The sequence below is a fragment of the Lagopus muta genome, chromosome 15 (genome assembly GCF_023343835.1).
Source record: "Lagopus muta isolate bLagMut1 chromosome 15, bLagMut1 primary, whole genome shotgun sequence".
Taxonomy (NCBI): Eukaryota; Metazoa; Chordata; class Aves; order Galliformes; family Phasianidae; genus Lagopus; species Lagopus muta.
The window spans coordinates 11,037,126-11,058,174 of record NC_064447.1 but is presented as its reverse complement, the minus strand read 5'-3'; the positions used below and the strand labels follow the sequence as shown (position 1 = coordinate 11,058,174).

The following is a 21,049-nucleotide window of genomic DNA, read 5'->3' as shown; positions in this document are numbered from 1 at the left end:
TTCTGACCTTTTGCTTTCTGTACCTCCCCTCGCTGTAGGTTCAGCTGTGCAAATGCAGCCCTTCCAACCAGAGAGGGACTCCTTCCAGGATCAGTCATCACCACCCCAGAGTCTGCCAGAGGCACTGCTAGTAAAGCCAATGCATCCTCTCCAACCTCTGCAGAGTTCCCATAGAGGAAAGGGATAATCTAGCCCTTTCCTCCCTGAAGGCAATGGTTTCCTGCGAGCAAGAGCATTAACTTAAATTCCTCATACTGGAAAGAGACAAGATAGCAGGGAATGAGAAGAATCACCAAAGTTGCTGCTATGAGACAACACCACATCCTGCTGTCCCTATTCTTCATCCTTGCCTTCAAATCCTAAAGTTGTTCAGACTTCTTAGAAGAGCTCTAAGCTACTCAGCAGATTTTCAGCTAATGAATCAACACAAGCTGTCCAGGAAACCAGGAATCCAGCCCACTGGAATGCTGCAACCCCAGAGCAGGGGGAGGGGAATGGACAAGCAGCATCATTCCCAGCATAGGAAGGAAAGGAAACAGCAAACCAGAAGCAAAGGAACATTTCAGCACCGACCTCTTATCACAGTTTCTGTGCCACTCTACACATTTTGGGGGGGGGGGGGGGGAAAAAAACCTTCAAAAAAAATATTTTTTTGCACATTTGGAACGTTTGTGTTTCTCGAGGCTGAATTCCGCTCTGCGCTGCTGACACACACATTTTGAAGACAGCTTGGGTTTTGCAAAAACAGATTTAAAACAAAACAAAACAAGGAAAGCTGAGTTGAACACGAATCGACAGTGCCACCTAGTGCCCTGCACAGCTCCTCCCTGAACTTCTTCCCAAACTGAAGGTGGAGGTGGGCACTAGCAAAACCAACCCGGATATCAGACACCTGAGATGGATTTGTGCAACACTAAAGAGCGTTCTTCCCCTCCTCAAGAAAGCAAACTTCACTGCTGGCAACTTCAGTCTCTGCAAATGACAGAATTTGACTTTCTCTTGCTTTCCCAGCACAGGCCAACAGCCATACTGCTTACAAGAGCCCAACACTACAGCAGCTACAAGCCTAAGTCCAAAGCACCCACAAACTCTGCTGCAGGAGTATGCAGCTCTGAGAGCACAGCACGCGATTTAAGCATAAGTGTAGTGGTTAACAGCACACATGCTGCCTTGTACCTTTGTGACAAACACCAATAGTGCATTGGCCACCAGATGTGTGCAGGGCTCTGCTTATGTTGAGGAGACTGACAAGCAGTTTTTACACTTCTATTTTTCCCTAGAACAGACAGTGCAGAAGCACAGCAGCCAGTTTTCCCCCATTGGACCCTATGATTCTTCTTTTATGGCTATTAGCAAGCTTTAGGAAGAGCACAATGATTTTCTGCCCTTTGAATTGACTTATTCAGACAAGTTTCTGACCCTTCCAATCAAACCTGTATTCAAGTGACAGCATGAAAGACAAAGGTAAGATGTTAAGGATAGTTTGTATAGGCTTCTTAGACAAAGGATTACAATTTGCCTTTCAAACACCTGGCTCCCTGCTCACTTAAAACATTTCTGTATACGCAAGACAGCATCCTAGGGTTTTGTACAAGCTTTTGTAGCCAACATCTTTCAAGCCTGCCACATGAAAGGGATTCTGTTGTCTGTATCAACAGTACCCTGAATACATCTCTCCAAACACACAGAACATCAGCAGGAGCCAACAAATACCTTGACTGCTGCTCCATGCAGCCACTCGAGACCATCAGCTCAGCTGAGGCTGCAAAGCACGAGCTGTGCTCAGCTCTGCACCAAGCACTCCAGAAGAGACCCAGTGGCAAATGTCACTCAGTTACCTTTCTGCAGCGGGGATTAGGGCAGCTGAACCTCTTCACATCGCTGTCCAGTAGAGCTGGGAAGTTACAGAAGGGACACCTGCAGCCCAAAATAAGAGGCTATTAATGCACGGTGCCAACAGTGGATTTAGTCAAAAAGCTCTGTGGTGCTTAACAGTGCTGCCAAGCAAATGCCTGCTGCAAGGATATGCTGACTGCTGTCCTTTTCCTCATATTTCTTCGATCACTTCCCTGTTTGCAATCAAAATGTCATATACTCAGCACTACTTTAGACTGTATGATATAGAGGATCAGCAAAGAGTTTGCAAGCGAGTCTTAAGGGAGACAGCTGTATTGAGCTTTAATCTGCTCCCAGCCAAAGGCAGGCCAACCTGAGTAAAAACAGCCTGGCAGGCAGGAGCCTGAAATAGCAATGCAGCTCTGTCCCATAGCTGACACACATTTAGGGGCTTGGGGAACTCTTTTTTAACACCAGTTTGATCAGTTTGCACCTCGCACTGGGCACTGACCTGACAAGCTCATCTGCACAGGCAGCAGCCACCTCCTCCTCGGCTTTCCGCTCGTAGTATTTACACAGGATGGTTTCTGGAAGCACCTTCTCCAGCTCGCTGGTGGGGAACGAACACGTGCAACTGCCTTCCATGCAGCTGAGCTCTGACTGCGGGCGGAAAAGAGCTCAGTCTCAGTATGATGCTAGTGTCAAACCAGTCAGTGCTTGGAACATCCCACGTAAACCAGAGCAGAGCCGTGCTTAGAGATGAACAGATAATCAGCAAGTGACTGCCAGAAAGCAAGCTTACTATGGCAAGAACGTGGCTGGTTCATCAAACGGATCAGAACTCAAAACATGTATTGGACACGAAGATGCTGGCTGATAGGTTGGGTCACAGTCCACAAGCACCAAATCCACCGTGACCTCAAGGCAGCCCGTTATTTCTGCACGTGTTTGTGACCAACATGTTACACTCTTGGCAATACAGTCATAGAAAATACAGCTATGTTCACATGTAACAGAGATCCCAGAGTACCAAAGTACCCTGCAGTCCAATTATTGTACCCAGCACAGTGTACACTTCAGAGCAGGTAATAATTCACATACAGCTCAGCTGGGCATCAGGATACTGCTAACTGCTCCCTTACCAACTCTGGATCAACTCTGGCAACTGTCCCAGGAACAGCAGCATTCGTGGCACTGTTGTTGGTAGCACCATTGAGGAAACAGCCCCCAAATTAAGCTGGGGTCACAAGGAAGTGATGAAGGACAAGTATTTTTAGCTAGGAAGGGACTGGCCAAGTCAGAGATGACACCACATCATGCAGATACCACTGGTTCATTAAGTAGGGAATCAGAACCAGATGAGTTCAAGTTATTGTTACTATGAATGCTGTAGAAAGTTCTCCTAACGATCCATTTCAATTTGTTCAGCACAAAGCACACAAGATGGAGGTCAACAAACTAAAACCTTACAACCCAAACCCCATTGGAAAGTTGCTAATGGTGAGGTTGACTCATTGGATTGGCATTTCAAGACAGTTCTGATCAAATACTTCTCAGGGAGCGTGGCTACATCTGGTTTAAGCTACAAAACTATGCAAACAGCAACGTGATCACCAAACAGCAATTTATCCATTTTCCCTTTGTCCAGTTGGGAAATTCTTACCTTCCCAGAGCCAAAGACTGCCTCCTGAGCATATTTAATTAGGCACTCCTTGCAGAACAAGTGACCATCTGCACACTGAGTTAGCTCTTCAAAAGCAAACTCCCCATAACAACAGCGGCACTCTATCATCTGACCATCCTGCAACACAACAGAAGTATTAGCAACAGCAAGAAATAAATAGGAATCAATAGCTATAGCAACATATCAACACAGTGCTGCAAGTAAACACCCCGTGACATGAGTACGTACAACTGCAAGCTACAAACAGGGACAACATTAATTATGAGGAGGAGCCACAGTTGCACACCATTCCATCAGATATCCTGCTCAGCGGTCAGAATCCACTAAGCAAAACCAGAAACTCAGTTTTAAGTAACTTAATACCCACACGTCCGGTTTGGCAGATTCCAAACAGCCAAAGAACACATGGTGTTTTAGTAATTCTGAGCCCACAGGCGTACAAGCATCTTGAGCTGGGGAAGCTGTGATTGCAGAGAAGCAACAGAGCACACACGCCATTCGCATGGGGAAAAGCAAGCTTCAAATCTGCTGCCCTCTAAAGGAACAGCCACCCAGCTGCCTGCAGTTACCCTGCCTCGGCCTCCTCACCACAGCTGTGAGCGTGTGCCCACTTATTGAAACCTCCAGTGCCTTCTGTGAAGTCTGAAGAGAAGCGGCAATTGCAAAAGAAAAAGCAATCCAAAGCAACTGAACCTATCTCAAACTTTTCTCCATCCAAAAGGAGAAGCCCCATTTTCAGGTTTTTAAAGAGCCCGTGCTGCAAAGGAGAAAGGCCTTCCTGCTGGCAGAGCTCCAAGAACAACAGCAAATCTGCTTCGAAGTCTCAAACAGCCTAACATCAGTAGCAAGAGCGAGCCTGGTGCGATTCCATTGCAGTGTTTGTTCTGGCCAGTAAAGATACAAGCAGTAGCAGATCATTATGTGCATCAATACTGTCTTGCTGGACTCAGCTCATCTACCTCATCCAAAAGCCAGCCAACACACACTGTGCAGGTTTTGCCAGCTCAGCAAAAGCAGCACAGTGCAAATGCAGTAGTTCTCCCCTCCAGAAGCCAGGAAATTCTGAAGTGCTATGTGCAGAACAGCACCTATGTGTGAGCTGACCTCAAGGGATCATGTTAGATATACTGACCTTCTGATACTGTTCCTCATTCATCTGCAGAGCAAGGAGAAAGTCTGCATGCTGTAAAAGAGACGTGCATCTTTATTTACAGAATAGATAAAGCAGTTTTCCAGCCTCTACACCCATTTACATTACCTCAAGATTTACAGCCCACCACAAAAGGCACACTGTCTGCTCACAACATCACTCAGCCCATCCCTCCAGTCCATTAAGATATTTACGATTCAGCTAAAACAGACAGGGGGAAGGCAAAGGCAGCAAGAACAAAGAACCAAATTCTACATTATGAAGGGCTGCCCCTTCACATCCCTACGGGCAGAGATCCAGCAGAAGCCCCAAGGAACATTATTATTGCTTTTAAAAGGAGGCACAAACCATCTGCTTAGGAGAAGCTGATCTTTAAGAAGCTACTTCAGAAAGGACCGTATGTGCAGAAAGGTGAAAGACAACACAGCAGCAGGTGTTGCAGGGTTCTGCTTTGAAAGACACAGACCTCAGCAAGGGAGGAGATGTTCTGGAGCCTGGAGTGCCAAGCTCTGCAAGGCAGTGAACGAGCAGACTGCCTCGGGCCTGGCAGCAGAGAGGTCAGTGCAGTGAGTTACTCAAAGTTTTGTTCAGTGTTTGGGTTTCAGTAAGAGGCAGATCTCCACGTTCAGGGCAAAGAGCTCTGCAGCCATCTGCACCACCAAGCCAAAGCAGTTCCTACCACTCACCTCTGCCATCTCTTTAACTTTTTGCTCATAGAATTCCTGCTCCAGTAGCACCGGTGGGAGAAGTGAGAGCCTGTCATAGGACCTCCAGTGCCGCCTCTTGTTCTCCAGAAAGAACATCCGCTTCTCAATCTTCACATCACCTAAACCAGAGTTACAGACACCATGAAGCAGGACAGAGCAGCAAGAACAAAGCTCAAATCCTTCCTCCTCTACACACCTCCAGCTACACAACTTCAAAACCTCACTGTACCGAGCAGATGTGCTAACAAAGAACATTCCAAAACAGGTAGCAGACAGAGACAGAAACACTGCTGTTTTGGGAACATATCCCCTTTCAAGGACGGTGCTTTCTAGTGTAAGCCAGTTCTGCTTACCATAGTCATGCAGAGAGCACAATACACACTGCTTGTTATTTACCTTGCTCAAATTTGAAATCTATATATGAATACTGATTCATTTCTTTTCTCCTTTTTCGTTTCCCACTGGTTTCCGGAGACAGCTCCTGCCATTTTTTGATGGCATCTGAAAAGGCCTGAAAACAAAACAAAAAACAACATGCAGATTTAAGTCCCTTCTGTTCTCCAGGAGAAAGCAGCAGCACACAGCTCAAATCAAAGCACCGTACAAACAGTGCACAGGACTGAACTAAAACAGGAAAGTCAGGCAACACAGAGGCACGCACATCTCTTCCCTTTGTCCACTTTGCTGCTTTATGTACTCATAAAGCAATCGTTCCATTACAACAACGTAGCCACCAGGCAGAGCTGAATGGAAGCTTGCACTGCCTCAGCTATTAACACTAATACAGCTGCTGTCCACATTGACGCAGAGCTGATCTTTTTTTCTTTAAATTGAATTCCTCTTCTGAAGGTCTACAGTTAGAACCTGGTTTTGTTCAATTCAAGCACTCAGCGCTCAATCAAATGAAGAGGAACAGTGCTTTTAGCTGCAGTCAAGTACTGAAAGGGTAGAGAGAGAAGCTCAAGCAAGAGAAGCGTATCAAAAACACATCCAGTCACAAGCTTGCAGCTGTATTCACATTTAGCCTGCTGATACTCCAGAACAAATTTCTTTGCAGTTCCATTACTGTGAAAACTTCTTCAAAGAATTTAATGATTCATTTCATAAGTCATAATTGTAAGAAATAGGGCAGTGAGGCTTGGCCTTCTCCTCAGTTACATGCTGTCACTTACAAACTAGTAACAGCAGTTGAGTTAAATGTTTTAAGACTTGGCTAAATGTCTTGGTTTTATTGGCAATTACACCCCACTTCCGCAAAGTACAGGAGTGCCTTTGAGTTTAATGCATCACTTATCATAAACTAGCCACCGTTTCATCAATTATTCTGTCACAGAAAAGTAAAAGCTTCCTGCAGCATTCTATCTGGCTGATGAGTTTTGCAAGAGTCTACCAAGCAAAGACTTCTTGAAAGGAAAGGAGGATGATTAAAACAAAAAACCCACAGAGAAACCCCACGTAACCACACATCCAGAGGAGCAAGTGGCACAGTAAGGCTGAAAGACATCACACTGCTCCCCACAGGCAGCACAGGTAACCCTGGGAAAGACAACAGACTCGAACAGGACAACCTTTCGTGTGATTGCATAGTGTCCCTTGAGTTCATGTAGTGCCCACTTAATGTCCTGGCTGCTCAGCATCTTGAAGTCTGCCATGAGAAGGTCAGCTGCCTGAATAAAGCACCGCTGATCGAGCGGGGCAAGCTTGGAGAAGTCAAAGTAGTCCACTTTAGGCACCTGAGGAGGAAATGCAAAAGATGAGAGAGGATATAAAAAGACTTGCTACACACAGACACACATCTCAAGTACTCTCGCAGGATAGCAGCCTTCTGCAGGACCTCCCCAAACTGTGGCACCCTGTTCTGAGCACACACCTAAGCAGCAGCTGGGAGGACAACGTGGACGTGAAGGTGCACGCTGTGCTCCTGGCAGGACACAAGACAAGCAGCTTAAAGCTACTGTGTGCATCAAGTAGGGAGACTTGCACTTAAGAGGCTGAAAAGCAATGTGTCAAGGTCACACAAAACAGTCCTCAGGCCAAAGCACTTCATGTGACAGAATGACCAAGAATTCCTACAATAGATGTCACAGTGGGTGGCTGACAGGCAGGCAAGCCCAAGGGGCCTGCTGAGGGCACAAAGCAGACAAGAGGCAGCTGTGCAACAGCAAAACAAGAGTCTTGAAGTCATCTTGCAATATTGCTATTAACCACCACCTGAATTGCACCTAGAGGCCTCCTAACAAAGCATGGCTCAACAAGGAGCTCTGCAAGTAAACACAGAACCACACGCCCCACGCTCACTTCATGTTGGACAGGCTGGAGGTGTGCTGTAGATGAGGGTATTCTCACTTGCCTTTGTCTCATCTTGGCTGGCAAGCAGGCTGCTGGTGGGATTTAAAACCATCCTGCCTTCCTTCTTTGGGTAATCTGGGTTTTCCAGAAGGAAGTTACAAAGTCTGGAAAGAAAACTATAGTTAGTTCAGGTTTGGGGAGTCCAGGCTCATTCCTCACTGGTACAATTGTTAGCATCCTCTAACAGAGGATGGGCAGGCAAGCCACAGCCTGCCCTGTGAAACCAAGAGAGGCCTCAGGCTGGAACAGATTGAAAATAAATGACTGAAAATTAAGCAAAGAGTTATCAGTTGCATGAGTGCAGAAGGGAAAGCAAACAGAATGTCTTTCATCAATTCCATGTGCCTACGTGGAGCTCATACAGGTCAGCTACTCATCAACATAAAGCTCCACGCAGGGGGAAAATCAGGCTTGCCTCCCACCCACAGGCACACATGTGAGCAACACCTCCTTGGGCTACGTGACTCCATCCTGCACCACTGCAAGTGGAGGAGTGCTCACGTTCTGCTGGGAGGAAACACTGTGAAGACTGCACAAAAAGGAGCAACTGCAGCACAGCAGCATTAACTGAGACAGCTGACATCTACCACACCACACACAGCTATGGAAAAACAAGCACACAAATCCCTGTAACAACTGCAATAGGCTGAGGTCTTCCTGGTCAGAAGATTACTGAATCAAATTTTAATTAAAGCCTCCGGTCTTTAACTACTTTCCCATAAGGGCAAAGGCAGAAACATGCTTAAAATTGCTTGCATCAGATACATACTGCAAACACAGCTCTCATTGTCACGGAGCCTGAAGTCACAGTGGCACTGTCCAAGTGACACTGCAAACTGCTATAAGAGGGAGCAGCATTCAGAAAATGATCCCTAAAAATAGCTGGCAAATGACATCCCAGACAAACTGCTGCGTGCCCGAGGTCCTGCTGCAAACAATTGTAACTCTGTCAGGCCAATTTAGCTGAACAGAGCATTTCAGCTCCGGAAACCCTCCAGCAAGTGGTTTTGGAATACCCCACTGCTGAGATCCACACCCACTGCAGACAGCCCTGCCAAGGGGCTCTCAGCCTCTCCTGCTTGTCCTCAGCCCCTCTTGGCTGGGCCAAGGAACTCACCCTGGTCCTCAGTTTCCCCTGCTGCAGAACAACATCATTCTGGAAAGAGCTATGAGGAGCAATTAACATTCATAAAACTGTTTGAATAAGAAGGTGCTAGGTTGCAGCAAAGACAAAACTGCTGCTAATTTACATTCCCAATGTCAGAAATAGTCCCTAATTAAGAAATCTGAACCGGCATCCAGAATTAACCCCCCATCAAGGCACCATTTCTTCAGCTCTGTGTTCACATTCAAAGCAGAGGCATTGCTTTCTGTTCAACCAGGTATTGACATTTCGAGCCAGGAGCCCCTGGCCAAGCTGAAGGCTTCTGCACACAAAAGCTGAATGGACGATACCCAGCTGGGAGCAGCTCTCATATATTCCACATCAGCTGGAAGTTTGAAGACCATCCTATTGGAAAACAACACAACATCCTGACGCTGAAGAAATTTAATAGCTTCCATCTCCTTGCTTTTGTAAAAGATAACTGTTCTAATCCAGTGAAACAAACCACAAGGAGCTCAAAGCGAGGGCCTCAGCTGCAGCACGGTGCATTTGTTGAGCTCTCCTGCCTTTTGGTGCTTGAGATTTTCAAAGATGTTAACCCTCAGCATCCAACAATGAGTTAAGTGGGTCCCAGCACACACACACACATTTGTGGCACTGCTCTGTAATATCTGCACCCCAGGACACAGAGCCAGCTAAAAGCCTCATCTCTGGCCAAACCCAGCCACCCCCAGTTATTATATACCTCAAGCCTGATTCAGCTTGACACGCCGTGGAGATCAAAGAGCCCCTGCCAGCAAGGCTGCCCAGTGCCACGACCCATTTGTTCCGATACAAAAGACACGGTGACAATTCAAAAGACAGTTTGGTTAAAGGAATAAAAATATGGGGAAGAAATCTTTATCATCCAGTAAGTCCGCCACGCGCCACTGAGCAGACACTGTGGGCAGCCTGCAGGGCAGCCTGTAAGCACCTTTTCATCTCCCTGGTTCTGCAGCACACAATAGCAGAGAAGACATTCCGGGAGCAAAAAGGGAAGGAACGCATTAAGACTTACAGAAGCCGGGATTTAATTCCACCAGGCTTCACTAAATCCCTGCAGGATACAAGAACGGGTTTTGCACACAATCCCTGAGAGGGTCCTGCAGCCACACACCTAACTTCAACAGCCCAGGGATGAGTGCTGTGTGCCTCCTGCACTTCCAGCACAGCCACCCACTGCCAAGTGCCCAGCGCAGGCACCTGAGAGCTTCCTGTGCTCAGCACGTCTCTGCTGCAGGGAAAGCACTTCCAGAAAAGGAGAAGAGCTGCAACCTGATCATTTCCTAACCAAGCAGCGTTTCTCCCAAGGCATGATTTCACAACACAGGTAAAGGGATAAGAAATCTAAGCATGATTCCATTAATTGGGCTTAGCTCCTTGCCACTCATTTACATCCAGTAAGCCTCACATACTTGAATACTGCTAACTATGGTTCCGATGCTAAAGGCATCAGATCCATACAAGATAGAGTGAATCCTATGGCAACCAACACCTGTTCTTCATTTTGGTCATGTAATAACTACACTGAAAGTGTTTCAGTGACAGTTACAGAGAGAAGAGTGGGGCCACCCAACGTCAGCCATCATTTACCCCACACTGCCCTTCCCCTGAGCTTCTGGTGCCAACACACACAATCTCTCACTCTTCAGCTGCAAAGCTTTACTCACCAGGGTGGGGAGATGTTGTAACTTATCAACAAGGTAAAGGACTTGTTTTAGTCTTTTGATTCTAGCGTGACTCTCAGAGATACCAAAAGCATTTCTTAACAAGGAGCCTGGAGTTGCTGGTACAAGCAGCAGACCTCGGGGTGATTTCTCATTGCTTTTACTTCCCTCCTTGGCTCATATTTCTGCTCAATTTGACCAAAATCTGTCCATCAGCAGACACCTGGAATAAATCCTACTAGTCCTCAAATGTGTTTATCTGCAAAAGGTGGTTTGAGAGGAACTCAAATGATACCAACTGCTACTCAAGGGGATAAAAACCAACATCACGGCATCAAATGAAGAAGTCCAGACCAGTGTCAGTTTTTATCTGGAAGAAGGCAGGAAATTAAGTAGGAAATTGATTCATACAATTCAAAATTCACCAACTCACCTCTGAGCTATGTTCTACAGAAGCCAACCCCTATTTCTGACACTCATCTCTAACAAGTCTGGTAACAGGAAGAGATGATATGTCATAGCTTTAAATCTTCAAATAACTAGTTAACAGAACATGCAAATTATCTTAAAAAGCAAAGCTGCAGCATGATGCCAGAATCAAACAGGCTTTAAGAATAGCTCTATTACACATTTAAAAAAGAAATCCATGCTTTTTGGCACTACCAGCATAGTGCTGACTCCCAGCCTGGATACACTCAACAGCATTATTAGCAGGAAGGAAATGGAAGTGTGACTGCAGCCAAGCTGCTTTATGGTGCACCCCAGCTCTCTGATCCATACTTACACGTTTAAGTCATAGCAGTCCTTGATGCTGATTAGCTCTTCAATATATTCCTTCCTCACATCTGGAAATCTCGCTTCCTACAGTAGGAAAAGCTAAGGGTTACACAGGTATTGGAGGAGCTGCATAGCACAACCTTGCAACAGCACCAGAGGCAGAGATAAATGCATGGGTAGTTATCTAGCATGCTCCCGAAATGAGGGCTAAAATGGGATCCAAGAGACTGATTATATTCATACAGCCTGGATACTGCAAGCTGCTGGCTCTCCTGGCTCCACAGGAGAACTAATAGCTCTTTTTTATGTGAGCACAGGTAGTGGTGTGAGTGGCTGTGAGTGCCTGGCCTTATGAGTGTGCAGGGTGGATGGAAAGAGGAGAGGCACACGGGTACAAACTACAACATGAGCAAAGTTAACACATACCCCCCAGATGGAAGATAAGGGGTTTTGACCTTGTGTGCTGGAACACATTCCAAAGCAAGAGGGAAATGAAACCACACACAGACTCCCGACGAGAGCAGAGCAGACAACAAACCTTTACTGGCATCATGTAGCCAAGAGCCCTTTAGTGCTCTCTCATTGGGTTTCCACATGGTATTGCAATTGGTTGCACCAGAGGGTACTTGGCTTTGCAAAACTGAACTGGTCAGGGTTGTGAAGCAACCTGATCAATGTAACTGTAACAAGTATGTACTCATCCTTCTCTTAGAGCAGGTCAGCAGTCACCAAGGTCTTACTCTGAAAAGTGAGTGCTGATAGCATGCTACTTGGAGAGTAACAGTATTTTCTCAGTCTTGGTTTCCCCAGATGAAATTAACATACAGTAAGATGCAACAGAGTCGTAAAAGAAATAAAAAACATTAAAAAAAATAATCCATAAAGTATCAAAAGAGAGCCTTTCTGCCTAGCAGGCAGTGCAATGACTGTATGCCAGAGGAGAGGGGAACCACCAGATGCGAAGCATCACCAAGCACTGTTTCCTGCTGTTTTTGTAATGCTCACCGTGCTGCCCAAGCTAAACATACCACAGGGATGGAGAATGGCCCTGTGTCACTTTGCCTCACTGCACCCCAACGCACTCCATGCAGTTCTGCTCCATTTTCCTGGCCAACCAACAGCCCACCCCAAAGCAAACACCATCGGGATTCACATCCATTCATCACTACTGCCACAGCAATGGGATTAATCTCTTTAAACCAAAGTTTTCCAAGACTGCTCACTGCACACTCACATTGCATGTCGCTGAGCCTCAGCCAGAGCGAGGAGGACCTGCAGCTGAAGTAAGCAGGAGTCGTGCTTTGAGCACACGCAACGCCGCACGCCTTGACAAAACCATCTGAAAGCAACACGAATGCAAAATGGGACAACTTACTGTCTCTCTGATGAGCAGGGCAGTGAAGTCCTGGTCCTCCTGCCCCGCAGCCCCTTGTTCTGGCACGCTGCTGGACCCGAGTTCATGTGAGCCCTGCGCTGGGAAGGCAGGGCCGGGCCGCTCGTTGTCTGTCGCCTGCTGTCCCCTGGTCTCCTCTGGTGGATGTGCCGGCTGTGGTGAAGCAGGACCCGGAATGCCATCCTGCTGTGGCTCCGGTCTGGGAAAGGCTGGCCCTGGAGCCTCCTCTCCATAGGCCCTCAGAGATGCTGAGCCTGCCTCGGGCTGCCCCTGCTGTGGAGCACAGCCATTGAGCACAGCGCGCGGCTCCGTGTCCAGAGGCTGCAGGCAGGGGGGACCCGGCGGGCTGCTGTCCTGGACCTCCTGCTCTGTGGTGGTTGCAGCAGCTGTTCCGTCGATGCTCTGTGAGAGCTCTGCCTTTAAGTCCTCCCCTTGCCAGCCCTGGGCTTCCACCTTTTCCCCTTGTGGTGGTGGAAAGTCTGCTTTCCCCAGACTAACAAATTCCCTGTTAACAAGCTGCGGACTCGTTATTACTGCTGGAAACAAACTCAGGCCAGGCTCAGGGTCGCTCGTAAGTTCAGACCTGGGGCTGTTCAGCTCAGGTGGCCCCGGCTGCTGCAAGGCAAAGTTCACACTCTCCTCCTTGCTTGGTCCAGCACTGCTCAGCGCCGCGTCTTTCTGGCACAGCAGAGCTGAGATGTCATCCTGCACACACACGCTCCCCAAAGGCCCTACAGCGCTTTTAGATCCTCCTTCTCCCACAGCGTTTGCACCCTGCCACCGAGCAGCAGGTCTGATGACGTTGGGACGCACGAGCTGCTGATGCTTGGAGGTCTAAAAAGAAGACAGAGGAGAATAAGTAGAAGTTCTTCTCTACTCATCGGAATCCTTGTTCCAAATGATCTTTTGCATCTCTCCAGATTTCTGACAGGAAACTGATGAAAAGGCAGTTAAGCAGCGAGTGTAATAAAGCATAAAACTACCACCCAGATATCTTTGTTTCACTGCACTCTATGGTCTGCCCCCAGGTGCTAGGAGCGCACCAGTTATAAGAGAACACTCAGCAGAACTGGAGATACACGGGGCTCTCAGCGCTGGAATAACTCCCAGAGCTCACTCCAATCCCCACTTCATTCCCACATGGTCTGAGAAGTAAAAGCAAACTGATGGCGTTTGCACCTCAGCAAATCGTTTGTACAGGCAGCAGGAACCGAAGCTCAAAACGTTCATCTCTGGCCTTGCTCCTGCCTCTGGCAAGACTACTGAATACAAGTAGAGTTTGAAGATTTGTTTGAAGATTCTTTGCCACTGTTTTCAAGTAAGAAACAGAAAAGTGTCTTTGTTTTCCTCAATGCCTCTGGTTACCCTAACAGAAAAGTGGGATGTGCTCTGAACTGCGCAGCTGAAGGACACAAGGTTAAGCCAGGTGCAGGTTTTGAACACCTGCATTCTAAGGCACAAATTCACTTCTCCACTTACCTTCCTGGATTAAGGAGGCTCTTGTTTCCAAAAGTTAAGTAGAACTTCAAGTACTATGCTGTTAACAATCTAGTTCTCCTCTCTTGTGCCCAAAACATGATTAAAAACTCAAACCCAGCAAAATGTTCTCATATCAACACTCATTTCAGAGATCCCAATGCAGCCACTTCAGCTAGGCAGGACTCCCACAGGACTACATTAGGTATCTGCACGTGAGTTGGTTATAAAGGCTATGAATCAAGCAGCAACACATAGAAAAATGACAAATTACCTCTGCCAAGATGACCACATCTTCATCATCATCATCCTCACGCTGCTGCTCTGCTGGTGTTTCCTGCAAAGGTAATTCTTCATCCGAGGAATCTGATATTGTGATAAGACCTTCATCCCTGCGGTTTACTCGGTCTGTAGCAAGGTAAGTCATGTTAGCTGCTTGCAAATTACCAAGACATCTGCAAAAGCAATCCTCACATTTGCTTTGCAGCAACAAGAAAAAAGCACTTTGAGGTCACAGCCACTCCTATGATCCTCAGAGCAAAGCCTTGCAAAAAAACTGTAGGTCAAGAGATCACACTGCCATATGCCTGAAACGCTTCTATGCAGAGATTCTTCCATCCTAAGCATTAGCATGAGTCAAGCTGCTGCAAAAACTGTCCCCAGTAATTCATGTACAGAGTAATTTTTAGAGAGATACCCTGAACTCTCAGTATCTCGGGCACCACACGTTTTCTTTTATTAATGTGCAGTACATTCTAGAGGACAGATAACGTTCCGTGTGCAATGTGACATCTTCTCAAAGAGTGACTTTGTGGGAGCACCGTATGAGAGCCTGAGATAGGGCTCCTGCCTGAGAGTGCAGATGATATCCTGCTATTAGATGACAGCCCTCAAGGTTTGTCACAAGTGTAAAGGTGCTACTGAGCAAAGCTGCTGGGACCAGGGAGGGAAGCACCAGCCAGAAGCAAAGGGTTTCTGCAGTGCCTGAGCAGCACGCACCCACACTTTCCCTATGACTTGACACAACGCTTTGGTTTACACTTCTGAAACTCTGCAGGAAATCAATACAGAACCACCTCACCTTTCAGCCATACCGAGAAAGAGCCGTTCTGAACTGCACCCAAAGTGCTGATCTGAAAGCTCACCTCTTTCCTATCAGATTGTGAAAGGGTGGAACACCACGAGCCCCTCAGATCTGCTGGAGCTCCTCTGCAGAGCCAAGCAGTCAGCACTCTGCCTTAAGGCAGGGCAACACCAGAGAGGCAAGAGCCAAACATGTTGCATGCCAGCAGAAATTGAGAGGCTTTGCAACTATCTACAGAAAATTAAATAAAACAGCAGGGTGTGTCAAGAGGAGACAAATCACTAGCAGTTCTCTATTAACAACACCCCTGCACATTTAATACCTATTATTCCTGCTGCTGGTAAGCAGGGCTGTACAACTGTGACTCCAGGAAGTACCAATGCTCACCTTTCCCTCTGTGGCTATGGAAGCTGCTTAGGTGAACTGCTTCTTCATTCCCAGCTCTCTCTGCCATTTTCAACAGCTGTTCTTAGAAGCATCAAGGCCCAGGCATGGCACTCAGGCAAGTATGAGGAACTAGAAGACAAAAACAGAGGAGAGTAAAGCGTGTTTCAGTTTCAGTTCTGACTTTCAGTACAGCACGGCTGCAGAGCACAACCAGACCCACAGGGGAGGAGAGCATAGAGATGCTCAGAGCTGTGCAGCTGCAGGAGGGCAACGCAGCTCTGCCCAGCCAACACTCAGACCCTCAAAGACTGTTTTCTGTTTCCAAGAAGTCAAAAACTCAGAGCAGTGTTTCTGCCACCACCTGCTGGTAAGAGGAGTGAAAGCTTCGGAGCAGAGCTGTGTGTCTCGGGCTCTGCGGCCTCCACAGCCAGCACCAGTGCAGGGAACAGACCGTGCCACAGCACGAACCCAGGAAACGTGGCCATCAGAGCCCCAGTGGGCATCAGAGCCCCAGCAGATCTGAAAGCTGGGCTGCAAAGAAGGCGAATGCAAAGCAAGGTGCTGCTGGAATGGAGACAATCACCCCAAAGCCTCAGTACCCTGTGTGAAGGCTGAACTGGGGCTGCAGAGCAATCAGGGATGCTCATCTTATGCCATTCAGGCACTGACCCTTGGAAAGAAGCTGCACCCCAAGGGCAGCGTGTGACCAGGCCCAGGGAAGGCAGCACTTACAGGAAACACTGCACCACCATCATCTGCTGTTCTGAAGAACAGCCTTGCCTGCTTTATGACACAGCCCCTCCTCTATTACAATCTGCTGGAGGTTCCAGGACACACCACCTGCTCCCAAACCAGAGAGACACACAAGGGATGTGACTCCTTCCCAGGACAGAGCTTTTGGGACTGAGCTCTGCCAGCCACCCGCTCGCAGCCCGGCGCCATGCAGGGCTCCAGGATGGGATGCATCACTGTAACCTGAACAGCACGTTTCCACTCTGTGCTCTGACAGCCCACAGCTCTCAGCTCCAGTTGTTACAGACTGAAGTTGGAGCAATATTTGGTCACTGGAACACAAACACTTTGTATTGAGAAGTATTCATCTCATTGTTAAAGCACTGAGGAATCTGTATTATTAAATATTTACTGCTGCATACGTTGGAAGAAAATGGTGGGTTTGCTCTAAAATCCTTTTGCTGGTACACAAAAGCAGTGTAAATCCCTCCTCATCATTCTGCTTAGCTTCCCCTGCAGGGAGCAGGATTTGCAGCTGGCACAGCATGACAAAACCTGTTCAGATGCACGCTATGAACTTAAACATACGTATTCCCCCCCAGGAACTGTTCATCCCCATTCTGAAAAAACAGGAACACACATCTCCTGCAGAACCAAGACCTTGGGGTTATTTCCACAAGGCTCCTCAGCCTCTGCGTTATGTGCAAGGAGAAGCAAGCCTTGCTCTGAGTGGCACTTTGATGGTCAGAGAGGTGCAGAAGTGCTGCCCCACTCCCACGTGCTATCAGTAAGCACACCTGCTGAAAGCACTGTCCTTTTTAAAAGGTCACATCCACATTATTCCAGTTCCATTTGCCTGGCACTTGTGAATATCTATCACTTTGCCTTGCCACTTTCCCATCCTCAGCCCTCCAAGTGCTTTAGAAAAACAAGATCAATGTTGTTCTCACCACTTACAAGATAGAGAAATGGAAGCACTGAAAGGAGCAGCACAGCCAAGGTCAGCCAGCAGGCGAGAGGCAGCGTCAGGAATAGCACCCAGGCCCCTGCAGCCAGCCAGGCACAGCCATGCCCACCAGTCCTGCAGGCAGGTCCTGCACAGCACTCCTTGCAGAGCTCACCTCAGCCCCACCACGCTGGGAGCAATGCACTGCACAGGGCAAAGCCACTGCTCGAGTCATCACACAGCAAGGGATTGCTCTGAGGCTGGCTGGGGAGGGAAAAGCCACAAATCAGCCCTGCAGCATCCAATGTGCAGACAGAGGCTAGACAGGTGTCTGCTCAGATCTGCTCTGCAGAGCTCAGTGGCACAGATCCTCTCCCCATACAGCACGCAGCATCAGAGCTCAGCTCGTGGGTCGGCCAACACCAACTGCCCCGCGCTGTCCTGGCTCCAGCTGGGGCTGTTATCTTCCTTCCCAGCAGCTCTGTGCTGTGGGCTGAGGCTGAGCACAGAGCTGACAACACCCATATTTTGGCTCTTGCTGCTCAGTGCTTACACTGAGCTGAGGAACCTGGGCACCAGCTGGGCACCGCTCCGCAGGTGGGGGCAGCCACGTTGTGTGCTATTTGTTCTGCACATCCCATCATTATTTTTCTTTCCTTTTTTTGTTCCATTAAACTGTCTTTATCTCAACCCATGCGTTTACCCTTTTTTCCCTTCAATTCTCTCCCCCACCCCAGTGAAAGGGGAGGGAGCAAAGGACTGGGAGGTGCTGAGCTAACCCACTGCCCTTCCCACTTGGCACTCAGACACCGTTCTCCATCGGCAGCTCAGGTTCATCCAGAGAGCAACTGGTTCCTTCAGCATCAAAGAAGAGGTGCAGGAAATGCTCCGTAAAGAAGCTCAGGATCACAGGCTGAGTGCCCCCTGCACATCACCCAAAGGTCCACAGAACAGCACTCACTGGCACGGCCACTTCTGCCCAGTGACACAATCACAACTTTTTCACTTGTATGGCATCAGGCTGCAAAGAAAGTGAGCTAACAAGATCAAAGCCAAGCCAGGGGGCTGCCCTATGTAAACAACACAACGAAGGCAAGCAAGGCACATGGGAAGAAGCTATCTCACACCACCTCTGTGACTTTTATGCCTGTTTATAAAGCTACCTATCACAGAGTCCCAGCACAACCATCAGCCTCACAACACAAGGGCAGGATACAAGAACTATTTTAAAAGCAAGGCCTGACAGCTGAAGGCATGCACACCTCCCAGGCACACACACACACAGATGTGCCCTCTCCAAAGGCGCTGCTCCCAGCCACCCCAAGCAGACAGTTCTGCTGCTGGGATGTAAAAGCAGGTCACAGGTGCAGGCTGATTGCTTACACATGAGTCCCCAATCCCACTCAAAATCCCCACAACCACCACGTTTCGTATTTTTAGCCTAACCTAAAAATAGCAGGCAGCAGCACGGTGCATCTATTCCAACTCCCAGCACAGGCAGAAGTTTCTGGCTTGCAGGAATTGGAGCAGAACCCGAGCAGGCTCCCTCCACCTTCTGTTTGTGCTGTAAAAAGCATCTTCAGATGGTGCTGGGATTTAAAGCAACAGTCGAGGGGGATCTCTCCTCCCTGACACAGCATAGCCTACTTTTTCCCACTTAGAGCATTTGAAATCTTGAACTCCCACATACCCAAGACGGGAGCAGACACAAAGTGCTCTTTTCTGGCTCTAGCTCAAGGCAGCAGGATGTGCAGGAAGCACTGCAGGGGAGGTTGGAATTGAAACCCCGACCAAATGGAGGGGGGGGGGGGGGGGGGAAAGAGCAACTTGGAAGAGATGTCAGCAGCATTAAGTGTGTTCAGCCTCTCCCCCCATACAGCAACACCACTGCTGCTCACCTATGTTGACAGAAGAGCATCAATTCCTGCTTTCTGCCTGCAGGCAGCACCGTGGCTTCTGGTCGCCTGCGAGCAAGGTGAGGTTCTGGCTCCTCTCAAGCTGCTAAAACAAAGAGAAGCTGCTTAAATAATGCATGGCTCGTGACAAGCAGCAAACCGAAAAGCTAAAACTCAGCCCTTAAGAAAAAAAAAAACAGCACTGCAAAATAAACTCCGCCTGACCTACTGCTAAGCTTTCAGTGAAACATTTCAAAAGGTTCAATCTGCTGGGAGCTGCTCCTTGTAACAGCTGCCCAGCAGAAGCAGGGAGAGCTTAGCAGTGCTTATCATGCCAAGCAGCCTCATCCCAACTGAAACAAGGCTGGTCAGAAATGCTAAAAGCCTCTGTTTGCTGTGTGTGAGGAAACCACAGACACTGGGTACACCTGGCAAAAGAATGCAGCCAGAGCTGCTCACATCACTACTGCTTCCCCTGCTTACCAGGCTCCCAGTCAGCCCCAGTCCTGTGGCTGAGCCATTCGGTGAGAGGATCACTCAGGCACAACCCTGGGAAGTGCTCCACTGCCATCAGTTCATCTGTTATCACCAAGTACAAATAGAAAGGAACCTGTCTAGCTTTATTTTATCCACCTACAACGGCAGCAGATTTCCCTGTGGGCTTTCCTAAGGAAGGTGAGCTGGTTTTAAAACAGGTGCTTTTATTTCCCAAGCTGTGACGGCGCACACCTGGCAGCTCCAAGAAGTTTGCAATGGCAGCACTTGCACGGAACCAACATCTCAGGCTCACAGCCCATCCATCTCCCAAGCCATTGCTTTAAAGAACCACATCGTTACACCTTTATGGTCTGAGAGCGGGGACAGAGCACACAGCACCACGAGAACTGCAGCTTTGTCACTTCCAGAACAAGTTTCAATTCTTTCTTTAAGCCTTGACCTCCCACATATGCCAACCAAAGGCCCTTCCCTCTGAGCAGCACCATTACTGAGGTGCTGGTATCTGAAAGAGACACACTGTGCAGGCGTGACACGCACCCGTGTGTGCCCAGCTGGTGGTGATGGCACTGCCTCCTCCTCCTCCCTATCAGCCTATGGGGCCACGCAGAAAAGAACAAAATTAGCAACCTCTGTGCCCTGGGATGCATGTGAGAGCGCTTCTCTGCTCTGTATTCTCTGCTACTTACACCTCACAGAGCTCTCTGGGAGAAAGGATGCAGCATTTCCTCTCCAGATCCTCAGTAGTGCTTTTCTTTTCTCTTTTCTTTTTTAAGGAAATCCAAATGTCACCTTTAAAAGCTATAAGATAAGAAAGAAAGTGAAGTGCAACTCTCAGTAGCCGGGTCGCATGCCTTCAGGTTCCCAGCCCAGCCTGGTTTTCTATTGCAAGCAGAGAATTCAAAGGGTTCAGCGCTGCTCGATGAGTAACGAGGGACTGAGCAGCACAGAGCAGGGGGCTGCAAGGCACCGAGGCACCCTGAGCTGTGGGAGCAGCCAGAGGGCTTCAAAACCACCACAGGCTCCATGGTGGTGCATCGACTTGGACGCTCACCTCCAGCCATCCTTCTGCAGGCATCAAACATCCCAGGACTGGGGGCTTCTGAAAGGAACAGCCTCACAGCTCACACCTTGTTTACTACAGCAGTGCCCTTTTCTGAGCACTCACACGGAGGTCAGCCAGGAGCCTGGCATGCTGACACCAACAAACACCCCTGGGTTTATTTCAGCTCGGCCACTTTGCTTCCAGCCCAGCTCTATCGGGTCCTTTCAGTGCCTCTGTAACACAGCAGGGAACCACAGCAGTGCTGCTATCGGGAGAACGGCG

The 21,049-nt window shown here is 48.4% G+C and overlaps 1 protein-coding gene across 9 annotated transcripts in view; it reads right to left on the bottom strand.

Annotated features, from left to right (window-relative positions):
• RNF216 (ring finger protein 216) overlaps positions 1–21,049 on the bottom strand; it is a 62,910-nt gene that overhangs the window by 39,029 nt on the left and 2,832 nt on the right. For 2 of the 9 annotated variants that reach the window (XM_048962401.1, XM_048962394.1), the window contains exons 2-13: positions 15,655–15,783; positions 14,458–14,591; positions 12,690–13,541; positions 11,322–11,398; positions 7,728–7,830; positions 6,946–7,110; positions 5,774–5,888; positions 5,357–5,496; positions 4,653–4,703; positions 3,500–3,637; positions 2,348–2,496; positions 1,839–1,917 (exon numbers count right to left, since the gene is read on the bottom strand). In XM_048962401.1, coding sequence (XP_048818358.1) covers positions 1,839–1,917; positions 2,348–2,496; positions 3,500–3,637; positions 4,653–4,703; positions 5,357–5,496; positions 5,774–5,888; positions 6,946–7,110; positions 7,728–7,830; positions 11,322–11,398; positions 12,690–13,541; positions 14,458–14,591; positions 15,655–15,721 — 2,070 coding nt within the window. In that variant the 5' untranslated portion in view covers positions 15,722–15,783. Of the gene's footprint in view, positions 1–1,838; positions 1,918–2,347; positions 2,497–3,499; positions 3,638–4,652; positions 4,704–5,356; positions 5,497–5,773; positions 5,889–6,945; positions 7,111–7,727; positions 7,831–11,321; positions 11,399–12,689; positions 13,542–14,457; positions 14,592–15,654; positions 15,784–19,230; positions 19,334–20,262; positions 20,317–20,411; positions 20,524–20,776; positions 20,795–21,049 lie in introns of those variants that run through there. The other 7 variants (XM_048962397.1, XM_048962400.1, XM_048962398.1 and 4 more) reach the window with 7 other exon arrangements.